This window comes from Silene latifolia, chromosome 9 (genome assembly GCF_048544455.1).
Source record: "Silene latifolia isolate original U9 population chromosome 9, ASM4854445v1, whole genome shotgun sequence".
Lineage (NCBI taxonomy): Eukaryota > Viridiplantae > Streptophyta > Magnoliopsida > Caryophyllales > Caryophyllaceae > Silene > Silene latifolia.
In genome coordinates, this window is record NC_133534.1 from 225,758,075 (window position 1) to 225,783,977 (window position 25,903).

Below are 25,903 nucleotides of genomic sequence, written 5' to 3' on the forward strand. Positions count from 1 at the left end.
TCACAATCGTATCCTATCAACAAAATATCACTATACCATGACAACAACAAAAACATATACAACTCTCTTTCATATCATACTCTACCCTCATTCCCAAACTGAAACTGGTAAGAAACATCAACAAACAAAACAATACCGTGCATGTTCAACCAAGACTCACCAGAACAAGAAAAAACAAACAACAATATATGTTTAATCGGTAAGCACTTTCGAAAACTCGTAACATAAACATCTCACCTACTCCACCACAACCGGTGACGGCATCGCAAAACCGCCACCACTACCGTACCGCAGTGCGAAAATGCCCGCATCACAACACTAAGTACCGTGCCCGGATCACCACCCGAGGCACCACAACCACACCGATAGACATCACGACATACACAATCCCTTAAACACCGACTCAATATAACATCACGGACAAGAAAACTTACTCAAGAGACCGCTTTACCGAGATCACAACACCATATATCATACGGAATAAATAGGCAAGAATCTCATGCATACCATCCATACTTTTCATGGAATAAACATATATCATGAATACACATGCAAATATAACCGGTCTTGTCGAGATCACCCAAACTATCACTTTTGATCATTATTCCATTAAGTTTCGTATCCAATATATATTACGTAACATTCATATAACAACATTAAAACTATCACACCATACCGCTTCTCGTGAGGTCACAACCTCACACAAACATTTATATACATCTTAGACCCATAATCACATCCAACTAGTCAATCCTGATCACGTAAGTTACCACTTGACAATGAATATCTCTTATCCGGACTTAACTCGGGTGCCCTTCATAACATATCTTCTTTTACACACAATTATCACCACCCGTGAACGTAGCCATATCATCATCGCACCCAACTACCAACGAATACCTCATATATCCATACCTTAAAATCCCTCATAACCAAACCTTAATCACCTTCACAAAATCAACCTCATTAGAACAACTAACTTCCCCAAAATCAACCTCATTAGAACAACTAACTTCCCTAAGGATAAGGCTCAATCCACCATATATGCAATTTTATGGGTCGATGACCAACGATGATAATTTGACACAGCAGAAGCAAGAGTCAATCCTCAAGAATCCTCGGTATGATCTCTTCTTATGGTCAAGTAGCTTATATACGTAAGTCTAATGGACTATAAACGACCGAAGAATCCTCGGGTCGAAAGGGACAGGGTATACTTTGACTTTCGCCTTGTCCAAGCCTCGGTCAAAGTGGGGCTCAGAGATACCCGTATCCGTCGATATTGGAATTTATAGAGAACCCGACAAACACCTGATGATGATAGGACACATGTATTCTTTAGTTGTCATTGTCATTATTTGGGTTCGTTTTACGATGTAAAATGGGCGTCGTCGATGAAGTATTTTATTATTTTAAATGATATTTAAATTAATGTTTTTTTAGTGAGTTCATTTTATTAATTTAAATGATATTTAAATTATGGTCTTTGAGGTAAATTCAATTTATTTTATCTTATTTTGAATTTATTTTCCCAAGTTTATTTTATTGAAAATAAAATAAATAATTGATTTGAAAAATCATTTTATGAGTATATTTGATTTGAAAAATCATTTATTTTAATGTGTTAATTGATTTGAAAAATCGATTTTAAAAAGCGAAGAAAACTCGTTTTAAAAGCATGTTTTGAGCTCGATTTAAGCTCGGTTTTTGGGCCCGTTCTCTTTGCGAGTTGGCACGAATATCGAGTACACTAACTAACCTAGACCAATACCCATCCACCCTTGTTCGAACCCCCTATCCACGACCCAAAATTCCATCCCAAATCGTCCCAAACAGCCCGCAACAAACGAGCAGCCCCCCTGTTTTGGCAGCTCAATCCCGAGCCCAAAACCCGCTCCAAATACCACTAAAACCCGTGACCATTAACCCTAACCCATACCCTAGTATCCTACCCATATTATCCTAGCTTAATCACCAAGAAAACCCCCAAAACGAACCCTAGAAACCCCCCCAAAAGCTGCTGGACAGCAGCTATGTTCAGTAAGCCCGATTGCCTCTCCCTCTCTTTTAACCTACTTTAACTCCTTATAAATACCACCCCTTCACCATACATTCCTTCCTCTAAGTTCTCCATACATCCTACGATCACCCACAAGCTTTAAACCTCAGAAACAAACCCTAATTGCCTCCCAAAAACCCTAAACAAAACCGACACACAAACGGAACTGTTTGTGTGTCCTCCTCGAAAAGCCACTCGTTCCTCCATCAAACCTCCATCAAAACTCGATTTTCTTGTTCCTATTTAACCACATAACATCCATCTACACATTAGACAAAGATTTACGAGCTAAATTGCCCTTGAGAGTACACGAAATCCCTCGAAAAACAGAGTGTTATACACTCTGTTTTCGCGGTTTATTCTTGTCTGTCCAGTTCTGTTTGTGCTCGTTTTTCGTGCCCAATAACCCAAAACGAGCAGGGGTTGCTTTAAGATCCCTATTCTCCTCTCTTTCTAGTTTTCAAAACATCTTTTAAATCGAATTTTCGTCGTGAAACGAGGGAGATATCATCGTTTGAAAATCGCTGTCCAGAAAGTTTCCAAAACGCGTGTTTGCTTTGCTCTTCGTCGACGACGGCCTCTCGAGAAAAAATCTACCATCGATTACGACCCAAGATGGTGTCAACGATACATGTAGGTTGAGGGTGCACCAAATCCTCTTCTTTTCCCTTTTATTTCGTTTGTTTTATGCTTTTTTTTATTGTCTTGTTTTTGTTTGTTTTTCGTTTTGTTTATCGATTGTTCTAATTAATTATGAAACTAGTTAGTCCGAGTATGAGTTAAAGTACCACCATGAACACCCGCGTTGACTTGAGATGGGAAAGAAACCGCTACATCAGTCGGTCGTACACCCCCGTCTCATTTACATATCCTCGTGTTCAAGGTAGGACATAAATAAAACAAACTTCTAACTTCGCTCATCGTTTCGACCCTTTGTTTGTTTCGGCCAATTCGACACACCCTAGGACCATTTACATGTTAGTATGACCTCTGGTTGTTAACATATAACTTATTTAGATGACATTAGATCAATTTAATAACCTAATTAGACACTTTAGGGTACATCGACATAGCTTTAAAAATCAACTAACAATTCTGTAACTTAATGAACGCATCTCTCTCTTTCACCTATTTTCTCGCTAGTATAAGAGTGCGTGATTAGCACCTTCTTATTAACACTCGATGAGTTAAATTAATTAGCGAACTTGACCTAATTTGACCCCTTTTGAGCCGTGTAGAATACACAATTGCAAGACCTCTTTTCAATCGATCAACGTCGTTTCTAACTTGTTTTCTAATTCGTTCCTAACCCGTTTCGCAATCATCGATCTAACCTAATGAATCTAACCTAAGAATTAGGGTATGCTAGATCGTGTGGGCCGTGTTTGGCCGTGTCCTTGTAGTCCCTTTACTCGTTTTTTTCTCACTTTTATCTCGTTATTTCGTATCTTGTAATTACTTTGTTTATCGAGTCGTGTTTGTTAGTTTGGTTGTAATTTTCAAGTTAGTTTTCTTTTATCGAGTCAAAACCTCTTTCAAAAAAACCTTAGTCTTGTTTGGTTAGATGGTTGTGCCCCAATGCTTGTAAGAGCGTAGTAAATCGCATGTTGTTTAAAGCAACATGGCCCGATTTATGCTAATGCATGCTTTGGTGCGCGACCCTATGTTTAATTCGATGAGATTGAGCGAAAGCACACATCACGAGGAGTGACCCAAGGCCGTGAGTCATGTAAGCCGTGGGCCACCCCTCTTGTGCACGCTTTTCTAGGCCGATTGGCCGTGTGTGTTGTCGTGTATAGTGTTGTATGTAGCAATTGTATTTAGATCGAGTTGTATCTTTAATTTATTGTTGTGTCGGCATGAAATGCCTGGTTTGTAATAGGTAGATCCCAACGGCTCCCCCATTCCCCCTTAAGCCTTGTTTGCTTTGTTTTGTATGTTGTTAGATCAATCAACCCACATGCTAAATTACAACTTTGACAAAGTTAGTTTAGTTGCATCTAAAACGACATAGAAATTGTTGTCACATGATAGGGTTAAAACAACGTTTGCATATCATACATCGTAGTAGCTATGACCTTGTTTGAAATCCATACTTGACTTAGTAGAGGCCGTTATTGACGGGCGGGGTTGGGTGTCCTTATGGGCTTCCCAACACGTACCCTCACCCCTTACTCAAGATCTATGGTTTGTGGATCCGTCTAAATACCATTGGATTACGAGAGTCATTCAAATCGAGTGATATAGGGTACAAGTCTTCATCTTTAATCACTCGTAGTCGATTGGATTTATGCTTTTCGATGAAAGGTGTAAAGTTGACTTGAACGGTTCCAAGTTCCCAAAAAACTTGGTGGCGACTCTAATTTGTCTTAATTCGATTCGAAAGAACCTCGAGTCGATTATGCCTGGTGTGGATCCCGCGGACGCAGTTCCCGAGGGCCTTGTCCACAGAAATAATGGTGAAATTAGGCAGTAAAAATAAAACATGCAGATGTCATCTAATTTTTTTTTTGATTATTAGTATATCAAGTGATCAATGAGTTTCGATCAGTGTTTAAAACTTGGAAGGATGTATTTATTACTTCTACTAGTTATTGGCTTTACGGTTAAAGTAAAAACAAATAAAAAAACATTAAAGATAACTAAAATTTCTGAAGAAAAAAATGATTTGTCAAAGTCTTCATCAATCTCAAAATTAAGTGAGATTTCTTTTAAGTGTCTTAAATTGCTAAGAACCTAAAAATAAGAAACATAAAAATTTGCAATTGAACCAAGGAAATAAGCTAGTTGTTGGGATGCATAATTAGAAAGAATGCATCAATCATATCATCCTGATTCCATCTGGCCATTGGATTCATCAGATGTAGTCTCTATCTTTGGTGCTTTCTCATCGCAACATACTGTTGTTGACAGCCTATACATATCATCCATGTTCAATAAATTATTTATAATCTTTATAAAAAATAATGCAACATAATGAAACATCATCAAGTTAATAACTAATATGCATTCATACCCTAAGCGCAGAAAATTATCAGAATCAACTTCCTTATCAGTACATCCTTCGTCGATACGCCTTTTCTTTGATGAGTTTGATTCACTACAACATGATCTTAAGCTTTGCCTAAGCTCCTCTACCTATGAGTTTACATAATATACCATCAACTAATATTTCCAATAATATCAATTTAATTGAAGTTCATCTAAGGAACAAGAAATATATTGAAATGTTGGTAAAGTAATTTTAGCACCTGTTTTATTAACAAAATAAAATAAAAAAACTATAGTAATAAGATTGCATTATTTTTATGCATATGATAACGTACTTCTTTATGCAGTTTTTCATTCTCCGTCAAGGCCTTTTGCTCCTGAAAATTAAACATGCGATTAATTTATAGAAAACATTTATAGAGACTTGTAATTTTTTCATTAATAATGCGATGAAAGCTCTTTTACTAAATGATCATGGTCGTACGTACAAAGGGGTCATTATCTCTACCTGTTGATTTGATTTATCTATTTGATCCTTCAATGCTTGGTCCTAAAATAAGTAGGATTCACATTACTACTCTCATTTCAGATAAATATATGTAATTTATAAAAAAAATGAATTGAATTAAAGAAAGCTAAATTTATTCAACTTATAATTTTTTCAGTTTAGTCAACATATAAATATCTCTGGAAAGGGAAGATGTGTATTGCGTACCTTTTTGCAGTTGACGAGTTTAAGGCCCTCGAATAGTTGATTTTCCAATTGGGTCAGTTCTTCAAAACTTAGATAGTCTAATCCTTGACCACGCATTCGCCTACACGGATTAGTAATGTGGTTACCACTAAGCTAGCTAATTAAATTAGTTACTCTGAAAGAGGTGTTTAATAGCTTATCGTTTTTGCGTCAATCACGGAAAAACAGAAAAAACAAAAATACATGAGTTTATGGATCTTTATTCAAGGAAAATAATAATTATTCCCGTCATCAAAAGATCATAGGTTTACAAATAAACCTAAGCCTACTTAAACCAATTAATCTTTTATCTCTTCCCATCTTGACAATTCGTGTAGAGAGTACATTGCTTTGGAACATCATTTTTAGAAAGTTTGAATAAAGATGAGTTACTAGGGAAAGTCGCCTTATAACGTTAGGGATCTTATTTCTTCTTTTTTTTTTACTCAACGTTATTCATAATGAATGACAAAAATACACCACTAAAATCAAATAATAATAACATCTTACAAATAAGAGGTTTGTAGTTTTGTATATTCTTCCTTGAGCGCAAGATTATCAGATTGAGCTGGATTTTGCTCCAACATAACCTAGAAGATACAATAGCAAAACACATTCATAAATATAAATTTATCAATTTATGAAAACTTATGAATATACAAAAGCTTAACAGAGCTTAAGATTACCTCGGCAACGTGTTCAACATGCTCAATAGTAGAAACTTCCTGTGTTTTTTGATCTCTTTTGTTATATCTATCCAAAATTTGCTCCATGCTGCAATTTGTAATCATACAATTAAACAAGCTTATTATAAAGTCATTTATAATCTACTATGTAAGAAAAAAACATGAGAACTCTCATCTACAATATATTGTACGGAGTAGTTTTTTTGTACTGAGAAATCTTTATGCACTAAACAGTAATGTAAACATTATGTTTTTAATCCTCTTTTACGATTGAAAAAAATGTGTTAAATTGTATATTCATCACAAAAGAAAGGATTACAATAAAGGTAAGATTTTTATAACTTAACACCGACTATTACATACTACCATTTTGATGCTAGAAGATATTGACTTAATTAATGACCAAACACATCAATGTAAACAATTTTTATAATTTCTTTCTCCAAAAGAGTTATCACATCTTGTAAGAAATTTTATTTTCTCTTTCAAGATTAGTAGACGCCCCCAACAAGAATTATCTCATCAATTTTCCTAATCGTTATACATAACATATATATTGTACTCCGTAATACATATATCTCAAATCTTTTGCTTGTTCGAACCAACTCGTCGAAATTGTATTATAAATTAGTTTATACTTCCTCCTTTTTTATTTTACCTCCTATCACACAAGTCTTTTCATACTGCAAGATGAAAATCTATCTTGAGATCATGATAGAAGATCGATAAGCCTTCTTATATATTATACATATATAACCATATTAAAAATTAAAGGGGGGGGGGGTTGAGATTCACATAAAATCGACAAACAATTAATTGTGCGGATTATTTACCTTGCTTTCAAAATTACATAAAAAAACAAATTGAAAAGAAACAAAATAAATGAAAACTAGAGGGCTAGAAAGAAGAGCACCTTAAATTGGAAAATTTGAAAAGCCTACCGGTGCTTGAATAAACAATAACAGCAATATCACAAGCACATAATACAGAAAGCTCTTCTGCCTTCTTAAACAATCCATTTCTACGTTTTGAAAATGTCACTTGTCTACTACTTTTATTCTCAATCTTCTTGATTTCTATCTTCCCTCTTCCCATGCTACCTTTATTTGCGATCCTTTTTCTATCAATTTTACAAACTTTTTAACAATGCAAAGGAAGAAAGAAATTAAAGGTTAAATAAAAAACCACAAGATATTTGCAAATATATATTTATATAGAGATTTGTGTTGAGAGGAGGAAGGAGGTGAATCTCAAATAATATATGTAGTAAGAATTTTCATACAAGGTAACCTCTAAGTTTAGTAAGAATATAATGGAAAAATAAGGCAAGAGTCCCCCATATATAGCTACCCTTCCGATTACAATGTGATCATCGGATAATATATAGGAAACTTATGAGAGTCATCCTCTTTTGAGATTTACTTTATTATATTCGTTTATATTTTTGGATTTTCCTTTTACGTAACATCTCATTTTGCAAAGTAAGCAAAACACAATCTTCTATTAATTTATTCTTTATAATAGCGTAAAATAGTGCAACATTCTAATTTTGTAAACTGGTGCTACTAAATTCATTATTATTTAATTGTTACTATAAACAATCCAATTTGGTTGTTGTGGCCTTTGGCCTTTTTTCGCAATCTTGGCCTTTTTTCGCATTTTTTGGCTCAGTTGATTTATATAATAATAAATAATTATCATATATTTTATTTAAATATGAAAAAAAAAATTATCCCTATAGTGCACAAATACCTTTCATAGTTTATACATTCAAGAATTAAAGTAACGATTCTACTTTAAGAACGTCTATTTATTTGAGACACCTTAATAGTAACTAAGTTATACTTAGGAATTAACTTACATAATATGGTAATTTTCCAAGTCGTAATACAAGGACTTACAAACTTATAAAATTAACTAATTAAGGTCTCATACAAAAATAAGTTTTATCTCAAAATTTGAGGAATTAAAAGTAGCTAGATATATTGAAGATAAATCATGAATATTACGTTTTCCCTTATTAACATTATTCTGTACATGTTTGTTCATTATATCCTGTATTTATGTTAAGTAGATTATCTTGTATTACTCTCTCATATCATCTGTATAATTTATTACCTAGTTTAATGGTTTTAGGATTGTATTTATACCTCTCTTTTATCAATAACATTCAAGCTTTTCTAATACAATTTTTTCATTGTATAAGAGCTATAATCGATCCAATCTCGTTTCTTCTTCTTTCGTCCCTAACTTTATCTTCACTCATAAACATTCAATGGCTGGAAGTGCATCCATTCTGCCAAATGCCAGCGAACCAACAAAACCGGTCATTGCCGTTAATTTCGCAAGTGTCACAGAATTAACCCCCTCGACATATTGTTCTTGGTCTCGCCAAGTTGAAGATTTTCTCATTGGCTATGACCTGTTAAAATTTTTAGACATCACTCATCTATGTTCGTCTCAAACTATTGAAAATGAGAAGAAAGCTCCCTATATCAAATCCGGCTTATTTGACATGGCTCGGTCAAGATTGTCTCCTCAACGACGCTCTTCACGGAACCATCTCGTCTAGCATTACCCCTCTACTTCTCAATGATAAGACGTCGTAATAAATCGGGAATCTCTTGCGCACTACATATGCAAATCCGTCTTAAGGGCATATCTTTCAAATTAAGAATCGCCTTCAAACCAATTCCAAAGCCAATTTGTCTGCCACTGATTATATGCAATCGATACGATCTTGTATCGATGAAATTGCTAACATGGGAAAGTCCATGGATGATGAAGATGTCATTGCAAAGGTTCTCAATGGTCTTCATTATGAGGTCCCATGCACTTACTGAAGCTGTCAAACATCGGGACAACCCAATCTCTTTCGATGCTCTTTATGAAAGACTCCTCCAATTTAACCTTTCACTCAAACACACAACCAATATTCTAACTTCCCCCAGCACCCCTGCTTCCGCCTTCATTGCCTACCACAAAAACCAGTCTCGATATACACCATGCTCCTCCCCTACCCTGGTCTCCTCCCCACGCCCGCCTCCAACCATCGCTCTCATCCCGCTGCCAATGCCTTCAAAGGTAAGTGTCAGTGGTGTCATAACCCTGGCCATTACTTGTCCCATATGTCCTATATTCAAGGCCCTGTATCCCCATGTTGTCGTACCCCTCCTCGCCCTTCTCATTTACACTAGTCCAAGCCCCACTACCAACCCCGTGCCAACACTACTGCTCTCACCCCAACCGTGCCTTCCAATTGGGTTATCGACAGTGGTGCTACTCACCACATAACTCATGACCTCGCCAATCTTGCCACTCATGCCCCGTATGACGGAAACGATGATCTTCTTATCGGAGATGAGTCTCTTCTCCACATTGTTAATATTGGTTCATTTACAATCCCTATTTTCTCCTCAATAAATATTTCATTTTACTAATGTTTTACATGCCCCTGCTATTTCTAAGAACATTCTTTCTGTTTCCCAATTTTGCCAGGATAACAATGCGATTGCTAATTTTTCTTTTGATATGTGTGTTTTGCAGGGCCAGCGAACGGGTCAAGTGCTTCTTCGGGGCCAGCTTAAATCAGGCCTCTATGAATGGCGCGCACCTGAGCCTTGCTCACGGGTTCCCTCTATCCACCTTGCTCACTCCTCATCGACCTCACTTTGGCATCACAAACTTGGTCACCCGTCTTCTTCTATTTTTAGTACTATTAATAATTTGTCCTCTTTAAATTTTAAAGAAAATTTTCATTTCCATTGTAATGCTTGCTCAGTGAATAAGAGTCATAACCTTGTTTTTTCGCAATCCACTCTATGTTCTAATCACCCTCTTGAATTACTTTTTTTCGATGTTTAGACCTCCCCCCTCCACTCTGTTGATGGCTACAAATATTATGTGATTTTTGTGGACCATTTCACTCGCTACACCTGAATTTATCCCCTTAAGAAAAAGTCTGACACCATTCATGTTTTTACTCGTTTTCCTGCTTTAGTTGAAAAAAAATTTAATACACCTATAATACAACTTTTCTTTAACAATGGTGGATAATATCTAAAGCTTATTCCCTCTATCACCTCTCAAAGAATTACTCATCTTACCTCTCCTCCTCACACCTCGGAACATAATGGTCTCGCTGAAAGGAAACACCGTCACATAGTGGAAACCGATCTCTCCCTTCTCACACATGCCTCCCTTCTTGACACTTTTTGGTCCTATGCCCTCGTTACTGCTGCTTACTTAATTAATAGAATGCCCACTCCTATTCTTCACAACGTTACACCCTATACAAAATTATTCGGTCTTTCTCCTAATTACAACAAACTACGTAGTTTTGGGTATCTTTGTTACCCAAGGCTACGTCCCTACACCACTCATAAACTTGATCCTAAATCCAAACCATGCATTTTTGTGGGATATTCGTCAACTCAAAGTGCCTTCCACTACCTAGACCCAACCACAAATCGTCTTTACATCTCGCGCCATGTTCAATTTGTCGAGTCCGAATTTCCTTACCCAAAACTTGTCTCTAGCTCTAATGACAGCTAGTCATACACTCACACTCAATGGCGTTCCCTTTCCGTCTCTATTCTCACCCCATCCTCCCCCACGGCTGAAGATCCACCAGCGTGTTCATCACTTGCCACCCCTCACTCCACTGACTCCATCCTTTCTCCTGAGTCCTCGGATTCCACCTAGAACACCCCTGCCTCCCTTCTTGGTAGTCCCTCTCCCAACTCCTCTCCCTCCACCAACCCATCTACCTCTGTGTCCCTGATTGAAGAGTCACCTCCTGCCCCTCCTCCTCCTCCTCGTGCCACTAATCGTCTAATGAATAAAATTCGTGTGCCCAATCCTAAATATACAAAAATTGCTGCCATTACCTCTCCCTCTCTTCCTCCCGTGACATTAAAAGTCGCACTTGCTAACCCGAAGTGGTTGTCCGCCATGGAGGATGAACATTTTGCTCTTCTCAAAAATCAAACCTTGACTCTCATACCCCCTAATCCCTCATACAATGTTATCGGTTGCAAGTAGGTTTTCCGAATTAAGTATAACTCGGATAATTCGATTAATAAATACATGGCATGCCTTGTTGCGAAAAGCTTTCACCAACATCCTGGAGTCGATTATTCTGAAACGTTTAGTCCTGTATTGAAACTCGTCATGGTGCATCTCATTCTATCCCATGCACTTGCCCGTGGTTGGTTCTAGCGACAACTCGACATCAATAATGCTTTTCTCTAAGGTACGTTAACTGAAACCATTTATAATGTCTCAAGCTTCTGGTTTTCTTAACTCATCTTTTCCAAATTATGTTTGCAAACTTTCTAAAGCGATCTATGGTTTAAAACAAGCTCTCCGAACTTGGTAGACCAAACTAAAGTATCTTTTATCTTATGGTTTCTCTGAGTCTCTCTCTGATCCCTCCCTTTTCCCATTCAATAAAAACTATCACCAAATGTATCTCTTTTTTTATGTTAACGATAATATCGTCACAGTTCCTCAATCGTCTCATCTCACACACTTTCTTTCCTCCTTTGCTCAGCGGTTTTCCCTCAAATACTTGGGCTTATCGTCATACTTTTTGGGCGTTGAAGTCTCCCCTACCTCCACTGGTCTTTGACTCACCCAGATTAAATACATTCATGCCTTTTAACATGCTCCAATATACTCGACTGTAAACCAACAACCACACCCATGAGCCCTTAACCCCACCCCCACCCCCCACCACTCTCACAGTTGGACAACCCATACCCAACCCCTCTGACTACCGCATTCTAGTTGGTAGTCTTCAATACCTATCCCTTACTCGTCCCGATATTGCATATGGTGTCAATAAGTTAGCTTAATTCATGCAAAATCCTCATGATACTCATTGGTTAGCCTTGAAATGACATCTTTGTTATTTAAAAGGCTCTCTTACGGTTGACATTCAATTATATCGTGACACGTCTTTATCGTTACACTCATTTTGCGATGCTAATTGGGCCAGTGATAAGGGAGACTATGTCTCTACCATCGGTTATATTGTCTACTTAGGCCGTAACCCGATCTCATGGTCCTCTAAGAAGCAACACATATTGGCTCCTTCCACTACCGAGGCCGAGTTTTGAGTCGTGGCTGATGTTACCTCCAAAGTAATGTGGCTTCATGCTTTGCTCACTAAACTCAACTATAACATCACGCCACCTACAGTAATTTACTCTGACAATATCAGTGCAACACAGTACTCTTCTAATCCGGTATTCCACTCCAGAATAAAACATGTTGCTCTAGCTTTTCACTTTGTTCGAGAACAGGTCACTAAGAGACTTCTACGTGTTCAACACATATCGGCTGATGATCAACTTGCAGATGTCCTCACCAAGCCGCTTGCACGTCCCCGTCTCCATCCTCTTTTGCTCAAGATCGGTCCTTCCTTTAGAACGTCTGTCTTGCAGAAGCGTATTTAAGATAAATCATAAATATTACGTTTTACCTTATTAACATTATTCTATACATGTTGGTTCATTGTATCCTGTATTTATGTTAAGTAGATTATCTTGTATTATCCTCTCATATCCTCTATATATTTGTTACCTAGTTTACTGGTTCTAAGATTGTATTTATACCTCTCTTTTATCAATAACATTCAAGCTTTTCTTATACAATTCTTTCAAGATATATGAATTCTATGAGTTATACTAACATGTGATAAGCAACGAATCATAAACTAATTTGCACTTGCTAATTCTTGTACAAACAAAAAATTAGAAGTTATCCTTGAATCAGATGTATTAATTTAATTACATGAGATAACCATTGAATCATTGAGATTGATTTGTAGATGGTTAATAATAATAATAAAATAGTTTCTTAACTATATCAGATTATTATAAGGATGAGTTAATTAATATTTAAGGGTTGCCCAATAAGGAAATCATCTATATACATCGTCTAAATATAAAAAAATTTCTTAATAGACATAAGCATGTTATTAGGAAAGGTTGAACACAACGTTTACCCATCCTAGGCTAGGCTAATTAAGAAGGAAGGATTTTGTTTAGGCTAAGGTGACTTAGCTAGGTCTCCAGTCGACCTCTAACTGAGATCATTACATTCAACACACAAAGCCTTTTACATTAGCCCCTACTGTATAATTATGTTATCATTACCACAAAGGAAAACCTTGTAATACCCGAAAATTTTAGGTTATTCAATAAAATGCGTCTATAATTACACATGATAAATAAAAAAAACCATTGATTGTTTGAAGTTACATCAAGCGTATTTTGGGTAACTTTTTTTTTTGGTGAAATATGAAATATATTGATAAGCATTTGGAAAATTACATCACCATACTTATAAGGGTACAACCCTTACAAGACCACTTTAACTACTAATGTTAAGAAGCCAATTACAATCTACTCCATGTTTAAATTTTGTCATCCTATCACTGATCCTATGTCTAACTGCTGCTTTCGTTTGCTTGAATAATAAACTGGGAAAAATCACATCTCCCTCAATCCTACATTTGTTGCGAGCTTGCCAGATGTTGTACACCAGGCTTGCAAGCCCTGCAATCACATTTATTCGTATTTCGGGTAACTTTCATATAGATAGGATCTCATTTATACCCAATGTAGTCTTTTCAGTAAGGTTTATATCAATGGAAATAAAAAAGAGAATTCTATGTATGAGGCATTTTCTTTTTGATGATAAATCATTGATAGTGAAACCTTGGCAGGCCAATATTAACCTGAATAAAGAGGATGTGAAAGTGGTCTCCTAATGGATTAAACTCCATGATCTTCCTTTGAAATTTTGGGATAAGGGTTTACTGAAGATTGTTGGATTAGTAAGGAAATATATTAAGAATGATATTGTCACAAAAAAATAGAACAAGGTTAGGCTATTTAAGGGTTATTATAGAGGTTGCAGTAGGGGAAAAACTCCTGATAAAGTCAAATTCCTTGATGAGAAAAGCAAAATGGTGGATATTAAAGTAGAATTTGAATAAAAACCAATCACATGCTCTAAGTCCAAGGGATATGGACATGAAAAAGAGCAGTATAAGCGAGAGCTAAATCATAAGGTGGTGAAAATTGTTAAATGGCAGCATGTATGAAGGCCAGTGCAAAACGTTAATTAGGAAAGCAGTAACTTAGACGCAGAACAAAAACAAGGGGATGTCCAGTCTCCAAATCATGTTAAAAGGAGGCCATGCCATATTGAGGGAGGAATATCATAAGGATGAAGATACTCGAGTAGGACAATTATTCACACTGACTCTGGGTAATGAGTTGAGCCCAATGCTAGGGAATCCTACCTTTCTTGAGGTCATATATAGTACATTGACTCCTAAAGAATGTATTGGAGTAATAAGGAGTGATGACTAAAACATGGTTTCTGATGGTTAGTCGTCATAATATGAGGTTTTTCATCTGATACAGGCAAAACGATGACGGCCCTGAAAACCTATGTCAACCCGTTTTTCGCCATTAAATTCTACAACTAAATCTGCTTTACAATCTTCCAAAGCTTCTGTCGTGGGTTCATTTACTAAAAATGTCCCTAAAGGTGGTGACTTGGTTCCTTCTTCGTCTGATACAGGCAAAAAGAAATCCATCAGCGCAATTCAGGGCAGTCCTGTGTTGGATCTTAGTGAAGGAGAACCGGTAGGAAACGACGGCTGGACGTTGCGGAAGGGTGGAAAGGATATACCTATTCTGGAGACTATTGATGAAGAGGAGGATTTATCCGATTTGCTGCAGTTTACACAGGAAGATATCAAAACAGAGGTAGATTTTTGGTCTAACTCTGTTATTTGTTACATTTTGGGAGCAAACTCTCCTTGGGATCTTGTTGAGGATTATGTGTATAAGATGTGGGATTGTTTTGGAATTGATAGGGTTTCTTTTTTGGATAATGGAGTTTTTGTTGTGAGATTTACTAAGTCTGGGGGAAAAGATGCCTTATTGAAGTCTGGTTATTATCTGTTTGATAATAAACCAGTGATTATCAAACCCTGGGTTAAGGATATAGAACTGGTTAAAGAGAAGGTTGCTGTGGTTCCGGTTTGGGTGAAGCTATATGGAGTCCCCTTGAAATTTTAGGGGAAATGTTTGCCTCAAATTGCGAACCTGGTAGGAAAATATGTAAAGATGGATATTGAGACACAAGATAAGATTCGTCTGAGTTTTGCCAGAGTGATGGTTGAATTACCTATGGATCAAAAGCTCATTGAGAAAGTTAAGTTCTTAGATGAAAATGGGAAAGTGGTGTATGTTAACATAGAGTATGAATGGCGGCCTATATCTTGTACGAGTTGTACAGGGATTAGGCATGATGCTGCTCAGTGCAGGAAACCTAAGAGGAGGAAGGCTAACACTCAAGGTCCTATGGCTCCTGTTAAACCTCCCCAGAAAAAAGAATGGAGGCCTGTGGAGAAACCTCCAATCCAGTCTAAGGAAGTGGTAACTCCTCCTACTCTGACTTCTGATAATTTCCCTCCACTTTCTATCAGTAGGACTACTCCTATAATTAAGTTAACTCCAGTCAAGCAAATTATCAGGCTTAATAGACAAGAGGGTATGGTTGGGGTGAGATTATCAGGGAAGTTTAGTAACTACACATTTATGGATGCTCTAAATCGTAATGTTGTACCACAAGAGCAGGCTGTTGAGAGTGGTAAAGACCCCCCAGATCCTAATATCAATGCATAGCTTAGGATTTTGGAATGTAAGGGGTCTAAATGACCTGAATAAGCAGAGAGTGGTGAGATCTTTTTTGAACAATAATGGGGTAGGGCTATTTGGTTTGCTTGAAACTAAACTGAAGCCTAGCACTTTGTTGAAAAGGGATACCTCTATTTGTGATGGTTGGAGTGTCTCCACTAACTGCAGTTGGCATAAGGGTAGTCAAATTTGGATATTGTGGAAGCCTAATCTATTTGATATTCAGTTTTTGTCTTATAGTGCTCAACATATTCATATGTTGGTTCATTCTAGAGTTGATGATAAGAAATTCCTGCTTACTATGATTTATGCCTTTAATGGATTGTATGAGAGAGTTGAATTATGGAATACTCTCAAAGAAATTTTTGCTGCTTGTTGTGAACCTTGGCTTTGGCTTAGGGATTTCAACACTGTTTTGTTCCCTATTGAGAGGTTAGGAGGTAATACTACTGATGCTGAAATGGAGCATTTCCAAGACTGTGTTTCTATTTGTGGTATAGAGGATATCCCTGCCACTGGTGCCATGTTTACCTGGTCTAATAAACAGGAATTAAGTGATAGGGTATACAGTAGGCTGGATAGGGTAATGGGGAACCAGGAGTGGTTGGATGGTTTTGCCACTAGCCTTGCTCATTTTCACCCTGAGGGGCTGTTTGATCATTGTCCATGCACCATTGTGGACAGGAATGCTGATATTGGAGGGAAAAAGAATTTCAAATACTTCAATATGTGGGGGCTTGCTCCTAGTTTTAAGGATTCTGTTGCTATGGCTTGGGCTACTGTCTACAGAGGGACTAAAATGTTTTCAATTGTTAAAAAACTCAAAGCTCTTAAGCCTATTCTAAAGAACATTAATAGAGAATGCTTTTCTGATGTTGAGAATAATACAACTATTGCAAGTATGGCTTTGGAGCATATCCAAAAAGCCTTAGCTGATAATCCTGGGGATGCTGATCTAATTCAGCAAGAAGCTGCTCTGGCTCATGAACTGAGAGATTTAGTATCTTCCAGGGACAGTTTTCTGCTTCAAAAAGCCAAGGTGCAGTGGTCCTTATAAGGAGATCTTAACACATCTTATTTTCATCATGTCATTAAGAAAAGAATGTTGCTCAACAAAGTATTCCAAATTGAGGATCAGGATGGGAATATGTGTACTGATGGTGATTCAATTCAACAGGCCTTCTTAGAATATTATCAAGGCTTACTTGGGTCTCATAAAACTACCTCTGAAGTTAATGTGAATGTGGTCATAAATGGTACATGTTGTACTGCAGCTCATTGGGATATCTTAGCTAAGCCTGTTACTATTGAAGAGGTTAAGAATAGCATTTTTAGCATTTCTAAGAACAAATCACCTGGTCCTGATGGCTATACTAGTCAATTTTTCAGGGATGCTTGGGAAGTAATTGGGACTGATGTGAGTGCAGCAATGATTAATTTTTTTGATACTGGAAAGTTATTGACTCAGCTGAATGCAACTATAATTACCTTAATACCAAAACTGGACAGGCCAACCAGTGTCAAACATTTCAGGCTAATATCTTGCTGTAATGTCTTTTATAAAGCCATTTTCAAAATTCTTTGCAATAGACTGGCTCTAGTTTTACCTGATATAATAAGTAAAAATCAGGGTGCTTTTGTCAAAGGCAGGAGTATTCTAGAAAACATCTTGATTTGTCAGGATTTGGTAAGGCTTTACCATAGGGGAAAATCCTCTCCTATATGCATGTTTAAGCTTAATTTACAAAAAGCTTATGATTCTATTGAATGGGCCTTTGTGGATCAAATGCTAGATGCTCTTATGTTCCCTGAAAAGTTCAGAAAGATGATTATGACCTGCATTTCTACTCCTTCTTTTACTCTTAATCTCAATGGGGCTCAGTTTGGCTATTTCAAGGGTAGAAGGGGCCTTAGACAAGGTGACCCTATCTCACCTCTTCTCTTTGCATTTGTATGGAATATTTGACAAGGGTTATGGACTTTGCAACTAGGAAATGGTACTTCAGGTATCATCCTCTATGCAAGAGTTTGAAACTTACTCATTTACTTTTTGTTGATGATCTTCTAATGTTCAGTAAGGGGGATGTGCAGTCCATCATGTGACACCCTCATTCATTGCGGAAAAGTAAACACGTAATTCTAGAATAAAACTGCATGGATATGTTTGTAATAGGTTCATTTGGGTAAAAACCTGTAATTTTTAAAACCTGAACCTGTTATAAATATATCCAAATTGAAAGGTGTCAAAACATACAAGGTCTAAATAAAAGTTTTAAAACATAACCATCGCTAAAGTCGCGAATAGCAAAGTTATACAACCAAATGTAAAGAGGGAGACATATGTCCCTAAAATGTATGTGACATAAAAACTCGTATAAGAGTCTCTATAAATAAAACCAAATCTAAGTAAGTCCCAAGGTTACTTTTCTCGCTAGCTCGTCCATGAACCCCATATAAGCATCACCATACCTGTCGATCGCATTTTATACAAATACGAAAGCCACAGTCAGTGGGGAGTAACTCCGAGTTCTCCCAGCCACGAAATGTCATAATTAATATAACATGTAAACATAAAAATATGAATATGAATAACACATAGCCTTAGCATATAGAGGCTAGACAATCGTGCTTATCATGTGAACAACAATATAACAACACATACTCCTAGCATGTGAATACTAGACTGACTCATACTACACTATCATGTGAATCACATAACATCCGGGAATCCAAACTCTATCAACCATAGCCGGCTTGCATCTCACCTTCTATGATTCATAGAATCATCAAACAAGAAAAGACAATATATCTAGAGACAGGCATAAGTTCTTAGTACAGTCAATAGTCACTCTGTAACTCGAGTCTATACCACGAGGTAAGGTAAACACCCTAGTCCTAAACCTGCGCAGACCGAGCGACATGCGGAAAACTACCGCATCCAAGACCCATGATAACAACACATGAACCCCTAAGGAGTCCACCAAAGGGTTGGCTAGTACTTAAGCTGACTACATACTTCTAAGAGTACGTAAGGAAGTCATACCCTAACTTGGATATAAACCCACCAAGCTAAGACACAAAGGCTATTAAGCGGTGAACATATACTCGTCAAAGACTATAATGGCCTATCTATGACGAAGGCCGAAATACTCACCTAGGACCTAGTCCCAGCTTGAATACTTTAGCCCATGCCACACAAGACAAGTGGGACACCCAATTAACCATAAGAGGGGCAAAGAGTCCAAACTTGCACACACAAATGATCATACACACCCTAGCATATGAAAGGCTACGCAAGAGCATATTCAGCTGACAATCCAACAATATCTCCAATATCAATAATAATCCAAATTCCGGCTAGCCAACAAGCATCATAATCCATGAGAACAAGCTAAAATGGCAACAAGGCAAGAAGACTCAAGTAATAGGCAACCAATTCATCCAACAACCAACATATGAAAAGACAATCATACTCAAAGACAAATCCTCGACCCTAGTCCCACGACGGGTCATCGGTCAAATCGAGGCTGACCGGTTCAAACCTAGCTTGACCAAACTCATTTGGTCAAATTGGCCCAGCTCAGAGTCTTGGCCTACTTTGGCCCAAATCACAAAATTCATCACAATATCATTCTCATGCCATTTCCAATTTCTATCATGTGAAAACTATTGACATAGAGAAAATATGCCAACTTATAAAATAAACAATTCAACGGAAATATTAGCTTAAACAATTTTCTACATGCCAAAATACCAACATACTTCAAAACATGAACCATAGGCCCAAAACATCAAACAATAGACCCAAGACCCGACCCAAAGTGACGGGTCAAAATCCGGGCTGGACCCACCGGGCCTGCCGGGTCAGCCGCGCCCTTTTCCGGGCTGTTTTGGGCGGTTTTTCCCCCTTTTTCCTTTTTCCCACCAAAATCCGTTTCAAGCTCAATTTAATACCGTCTCAAGCAACAAGCAACAATCAACAATATTCATTCCGTTTCAACACTTAAACATGTGAAAAACAACATATTTAACAAACTTTAACAACAACAATTCATGTGAAAATTAAAGTTAACATGTTATTAATCACATAAGCATCCAACACATCATAAACAACACTAATGTGACATTAAATCGTCGAGTAACTCGGAATAGTTACCTTAAGCTAGCAAAGAGACAAGTAATAACTTGAGAAAGCTTCTAAAACCCAAAATTACTCTTCATCTTCAACAACATATGAGTCACCTAACTCATCTTCAAATTCTTCACCTATAAGAACAACAAAAACACAACTATTAAGCTTAAATTCGAAACCCTAAAAAGATAAGACCCGAAACGAAATTGGGGGAAATGAAAATAAAGCTTACTAGTAGATGAGGATTGAAGAGAGGATTCCAAATATATAAGTTTTATGCAAATTGGTGGAGAAATGAAGGATTTATGAAGGATTTAGGGTTTGTAAGGAGGATTTTTGGTAGGTTTTTGGTGTTTGAGAGAAGGAGGAGATAGATTGAGAATGGCGGAAATGAAAGTTGAAAGAGGAGGCAAAAGGAGGGATAGGGCCGGTCCAAATGGGCATGGGGAGGTGGTCAATTGTTTACGTTTTGGGTTTGCTTCGACGGTAATTAGAAATATTCGTCGAACGCGATTTCCGAGAATATTAAAGTTCTTAAACACGATTTTACTAAAAGATTAAGTACTCATATGCCCAATATCCAAACTCGTTTAGCCAACGACCGTAAGAAATGGGAAAATCCCAATATTACGACTTTTATCAAAAATCTATTTTATCAAAATAAAAGGTTTAAATATAGTTTAAATTACTTTTAAACATTTCTAAACTATCAAAAGTGATTACATTACTTCAAACTAAAATAAAATTATATTTTATCAAATTATCATTATTTCAAATAAATTAATATTAAATTAAAATGGATTAAAATATTACTTTTAAAATATAATAAAGGTCTTCAAATTTACGGAGTGTTACAATCATCCCTCCTTTTAAGAAGTTTCGTCTCCGAAACTTAGAAGAAGGAACATTGTATATATGTAGGTCTATCTCTTTAAAATCAAGTAAACATAATCTTCAAAATATGAACGTATGAAATATAAGTGTCTTTTCAATGGAACGGAATATCCTCGTCGGCCGTTCAAGAACATCAACATTCCAAATCAAAGACATAAAAGTATATATTTTTACACCAACAAATGAGAAAACCAATTATCGAACGTCTCCAATAACGAGCTTTACCACTCATTGACGTTAAAACCAGTGGAAAACATTAAAACATTTTCGAAAATCTTTAGTTCGAAACTCTTGAATAAGGATAATGACTCCACTAATCATGACTAAACTCTAACTACGGCTCTTATACAACTAAGCAATGACTACTAACGCAGAGAATATTCCAGGGAAGGAGAGGAACACTCGAAAGGATAGCTAAAACTCACAAGGGTTAGATAAAGGAACGGAAAGTACCTCACGAGAAGAGTTCGGGATATTTAGCTAACATAGAAGATTCAGGCTCCCAAGTTTCTTCTTCGACATTTCCACAACACCAAAGGATACGAACTAGAGGCACTACTTTGTTTCTAAGTTGCTTGTTTGCCCTTTCGAGGATTCGGATCGGCCTTTCTTCCAAAGCCAAGTTAGGTTCCAAATCTGGGATTTCTTCTTGAATAACATGGCTCGGATCACTAATGTACTTCCTCAACTGAGATACATGGAAGACATTATGAACCTTGGTCAAATTCGGGGGCAACTCTAAACGGTAAGCAACGGGACCAATCTTCTCAAGCACACGGAAAGGTCCAATGTATTTGGGACTCGGCTTTCCTTTCACACCAAAACGTTTCACCCCTTTCATAGGTGACACCTTAAGGAATACTCGATCATCAACCTCAAAGGCAAGTGGTCGACGACGGGCATCGCATACGATTTGGCTTCGGTCTTGAGCGGCTTTCATACGCTCTCGAATGATTCAACTCGATTGATGGTCTCGCCACCAAATCGGGTCCCAACACATGAGCATCTTGGACTTGATCCCAACAGATCGGACTACGGCACTTCCTACCATACAAAGCTTCATAAGGTGACATCTTGATAGAAGTATGATAGCTATTGTTGTAGGAGAATTCAACAAGAGGTAAGCACTTCTCCCAAGAAGTGTGGAAGTCTAAAGCACAAGCACGAAGGAGGTCCTCTAAAGTCTGGATAGTCCTCTCAGTCTATCCATCTGTAGCGACATGAAAAGCGGTACTCATCAGTAGCTTACTACCCATGGCTTCTTGCAAAGCGGTCGAGTAAACGGGAAAGTAATCTCGGGTCACGATCCGAAACTATATCCTTAGGCACTCCATGGTAGCGTACTATCTCCTTCACGTAGGCACCAGCTAGGACATCTAATCTCCATGTCTCCTTGATAGGTATAAACCTAGCACATTTGGTCAATCGATCTACAACCACCCAAACCGCATCTTTTCCGCTAGCAGTCTTAGGTAAAGCCATCACAAAGTCCATGGAGATGGACTCCCATTTCCAAAGGGGAACATCCAAATGTTGTAGCAAATCCCCGGGTTTCTTATGCTCAATCTTCACTTTCTGACAGGTAAGACACTTGCTAACATATTCTAGGACATCAATCTTCATCCTAGGCCAAGAAACGTAATTTCAAGTCTTTATACATCTTGTCACCACCAGGATGAATAGAATAAGGAGAAAGGTGAGCTTCATCAAGGATCTTCTTTCTCAACTCTGCTACCCTCGGAACATACATTCTACCATGGTAACGAAGGTATCCATCATTATCCACCACACAATCCTTAGCTTGCCCAAGTTGGATTTTTGCTTGAATGGACTTGAAAGTAGCATCCTCGGTAGGCACGTGCGGATCTCTCACGGTAAAAGTCGGGTTCGCACTCAAGGCACTAAGATAGTCAAAGCCCTTCCCAACAAGGCTTATCCCTAACTTTTGAAATTCCGTGGTAAGTTCATCAGGTAACACATGGATAGTGCTCACAGAGTGACTAGTCTTCCTACTCAAAGCATCGGCCACCACATTTGCTTTCCCTTCATGATAAATCAACTCGGCATCATAATCATTCACCAACTCTAGCCATCTTATTTGCCTCATATTCAATTCTTTCTGGGTAAAGATACACCTCAAACTCTTATGATCGGTATAAATGCGGCAATGAACTCCAATAAGGTAATGCCTCCATGTCTTCAAGGCATGTACCACGGCGGCTAATTCAAGATCATGAGTCGGATAGTTCACCTCGTGAACCCTCAGTTGTCGAGAAGCATAAGCAATAACCCTTCGGTTTTGCATCAAGACACAACCTAGGCCATGCTTTGAAGCATCACAATAAACATCGTAGTCCACACCATCCTCAGGTAAGGTCAACACCGGAGCGGTATTCAACCTAGTCTTCAACTCTAAGAAGGCATTCTCACACTCATCGGTCCACACATACTTAGACTCCTTCTTCAACAATTAAGTCATCGGTCTAGCTAACTTAGAGAAATCTTTCACGAATCGACAGTAATAACCCGCCAAACCGAGAAAGCTTCGAATCTCAGTCATATTTTTCGGACTCTTCCAATCAACAACGGCCTCAATCTTAGAAGGATCTACCGTAACACCATCTTTGGATATGACATGTCCAAGAAAAGTTACTTGATGCAACCAAAATTCACATTTTGAGAACTTAGCATACCACTTTTAACGATGTAGAACGTCTAAGATGATACGGAGGTGTAGGGCATGTTCTTCATCATTCTTTGAGAAAATCAAGATATCATCAATGAACACCACCACACACTTATCGAGGTACTCAATAAAGGTACGATTCATTTGATCCATGAAGATAGCCGGAGCATTAGTCAATCCGAAAGGCATCACTTTAAATTCGAAATGACCATATCTCGTGCTGAAAGCAGTCTTAGGAATATCGGACTCACGCACCGGAATTTGATGATAACCCGATCGGAGGTCAATCTTGGAAAAGGTAGAAGCACCACGTAATTGGTCAAAGAGATCATCAATTCGTGGAAGAGGATACTTGTTCTTGATTGTCACACGATTGAGTTCATGATAATCAATGCAAAGTTGCATAGATCCATCCTTCTTCTTCACAAAGAGGACGGGGGAACCCCAAGGAGAAGCACTAGGCCTAATAAAGCCTTTCTCAATCAAGTCATCAAGTTGAACTCTCAACTCCTTCAATTCGGAAGGTGCCATAAGATAAGGAGCTTTAGCAATAGGACCGGTTCCGGGAACTAGGTCAATGGAAAATTCAACATCTCTTTCAGGGGGAATCCCGGGTAATTCATCGGGGAATACATCCGGAAATTCACAAACAATGGGAACATCCTTCAAGGGAGGAAGAGAAGAAGAATTAGAAGTAGTCACTACACATAGGAATGCTTGATGGCCCTTCTTCAAAGCATTCACCATCTTCATAGCTGAGATCAACTTCACACCTGTTTGCTTTCTAACCCCTTGATAAGATACGCGAGTACCCAAAGGGCTTTTAAGAACAATCTTTTGATCTCGACATTCAAATCGAGCATGATAGGTGGATAACCAATCCATGCCCAAAATAACATCAAACTCCTCAAGGGGAAATCGAAGGAGATTAGCCGGGAAAATAGATTCCGCTATCGATATAGGGACATCCGAATAAAAATAAGAACAAGAGAAGATGTCGCCGGTGGGTAAAGATATTGATGTACTATCTCCAAGTGAAGGTTCAAGAGGTAACTTGTCAGAGAATTTCATCGATATAAATGACAAGGAAGCACCGGTATCAAATAAAACCAAACAAGGGACATCAAATATTAAGAACGTACCAGTGACTATGTCTGGGTGTGCCTCAGCCTCAGCACGGCTCATCACAAAGATGCGACCTCTCGGCCTCTCAGGAACAGCAGGAGTAGTAGTAGTCTTCTTCTCAGGACACTCATTAGCCTTGTGTCCAGGCTTGTTGCAGGAGAAACACACAATTTGCTTATCAAAGCAACAAATTCCGGGATGCAAAGGCTTCTTACAATGATAGCACATACGACCCTTGGGATTTTTGTCGTTGCTAGGAGATAGAACACGAGCACCTTGATTTGCTTGTCCACTCGGAATAAACCTCTTCTTGTTAGGATAAGAGGGGGAAGAAGTAGGCACAAATGGTCTAGAAGGATCAACATAAGGCCTAGAAGTGGAGTAGAGTGGCCTCTTGCCAAGGGAAGTACGAGAAGCACGAGCCTCTTCATCAATAGCCCGAATAGAGCTCTCGGCCCATAATGCATCATCATAAATTGAGACAAAGGAAGTAGAATCCCTACGGATCAAGCTCTTAAGCTTTGGAGTAAGCTTGTCAAGGTAAAAGAAAGCCTTTTCTTCTTCATTTTTGACAAGTCTAGAAGCATAGTGAGCAAGTTCATTGAACTTGTCGGTAAAGGCTTGGACAGAAAGACTTCCTTGCTTCAAATTCATAAACTCTTTAAGCCTTTGTTGTTTCAGCTCTTTTGGATAGAACCTAGTCTCAACTAGATCCTTAAAGCGATCCCAACCAAAACCAGGCTCAAGAGTGGAAGTAGGACTAGTCATGGTCCACCATCTATCAGCTTCTTTCACAAGGAAGTGGGAAGCTAATTTCACCTTGTCCTCTTCACGAACATCATACAAGGCAAATCTCTTCTCTAATTCCCGAA

The 25,903-nt window shown here is 37.9% G+C and overlaps 2 protein-coding genes across 3 annotated transcripts; one reads left to right on the forward strand and one right to left on the reverse strand.

Moving 5' to 3' along the window:
- Positions 1–4,707: 4,707 nt before the first annotated feature.
- LOC141598539 (MADS-box transcription factor 23-like) lies at positions 4,708–7,783 on the reverse strand. Of its 2 annotated transcripts, XM_074418207.1 has the most exons (8): positions 7,383–7,783; positions 6,470–6,557; positions 6,294–6,373; positions 5,766–5,865; positions 5,559–5,600; positions 5,386–5,427; positions 5,076–5,197; positions 4,708–4,973 (listed from the first exon to the last, which is right to left on the reverse strand). In XM_074418207.1, the coding sequence occupies exons 1-8, from the start codon at positions 7,562–7,564 to the stop codon at positions 4,886–4,888; spliced, it is 744 nt and encodes a 247-aa protein (XP_074274308.1). In that variant the 5' UTR covers positions 7,565–7,783; the 3' UTR covers positions 4,708–4,885. The 2 variants fall into 2 exon arrangements, with proteins under 2 accessions (XP_074274308.1, XP_074274309.1); XM_074418208.1 differs by lacking the exon at positions 5,559–5,600.
- A 7,838-nt stretch (positions 7,784–15,621) lies between these two features.
- Positions 15,622–17,251, forward strand: LOC141602314 (uncharacterized). The gene is made up of 2 exons (XM_074422617.1): positions 15,622–16,147; positions 16,266–17,251. The coding sequence occupies exons 1-2, from the start codon at positions 15,622–15,624 to the stop codon at positions 17,249–17,251; spliced, it is 1,512 nt and encodes a 503-aa protein (XP_074278718.1).
- Positions 17,252–25,903: the final 8,652 nt, after the last annotated feature.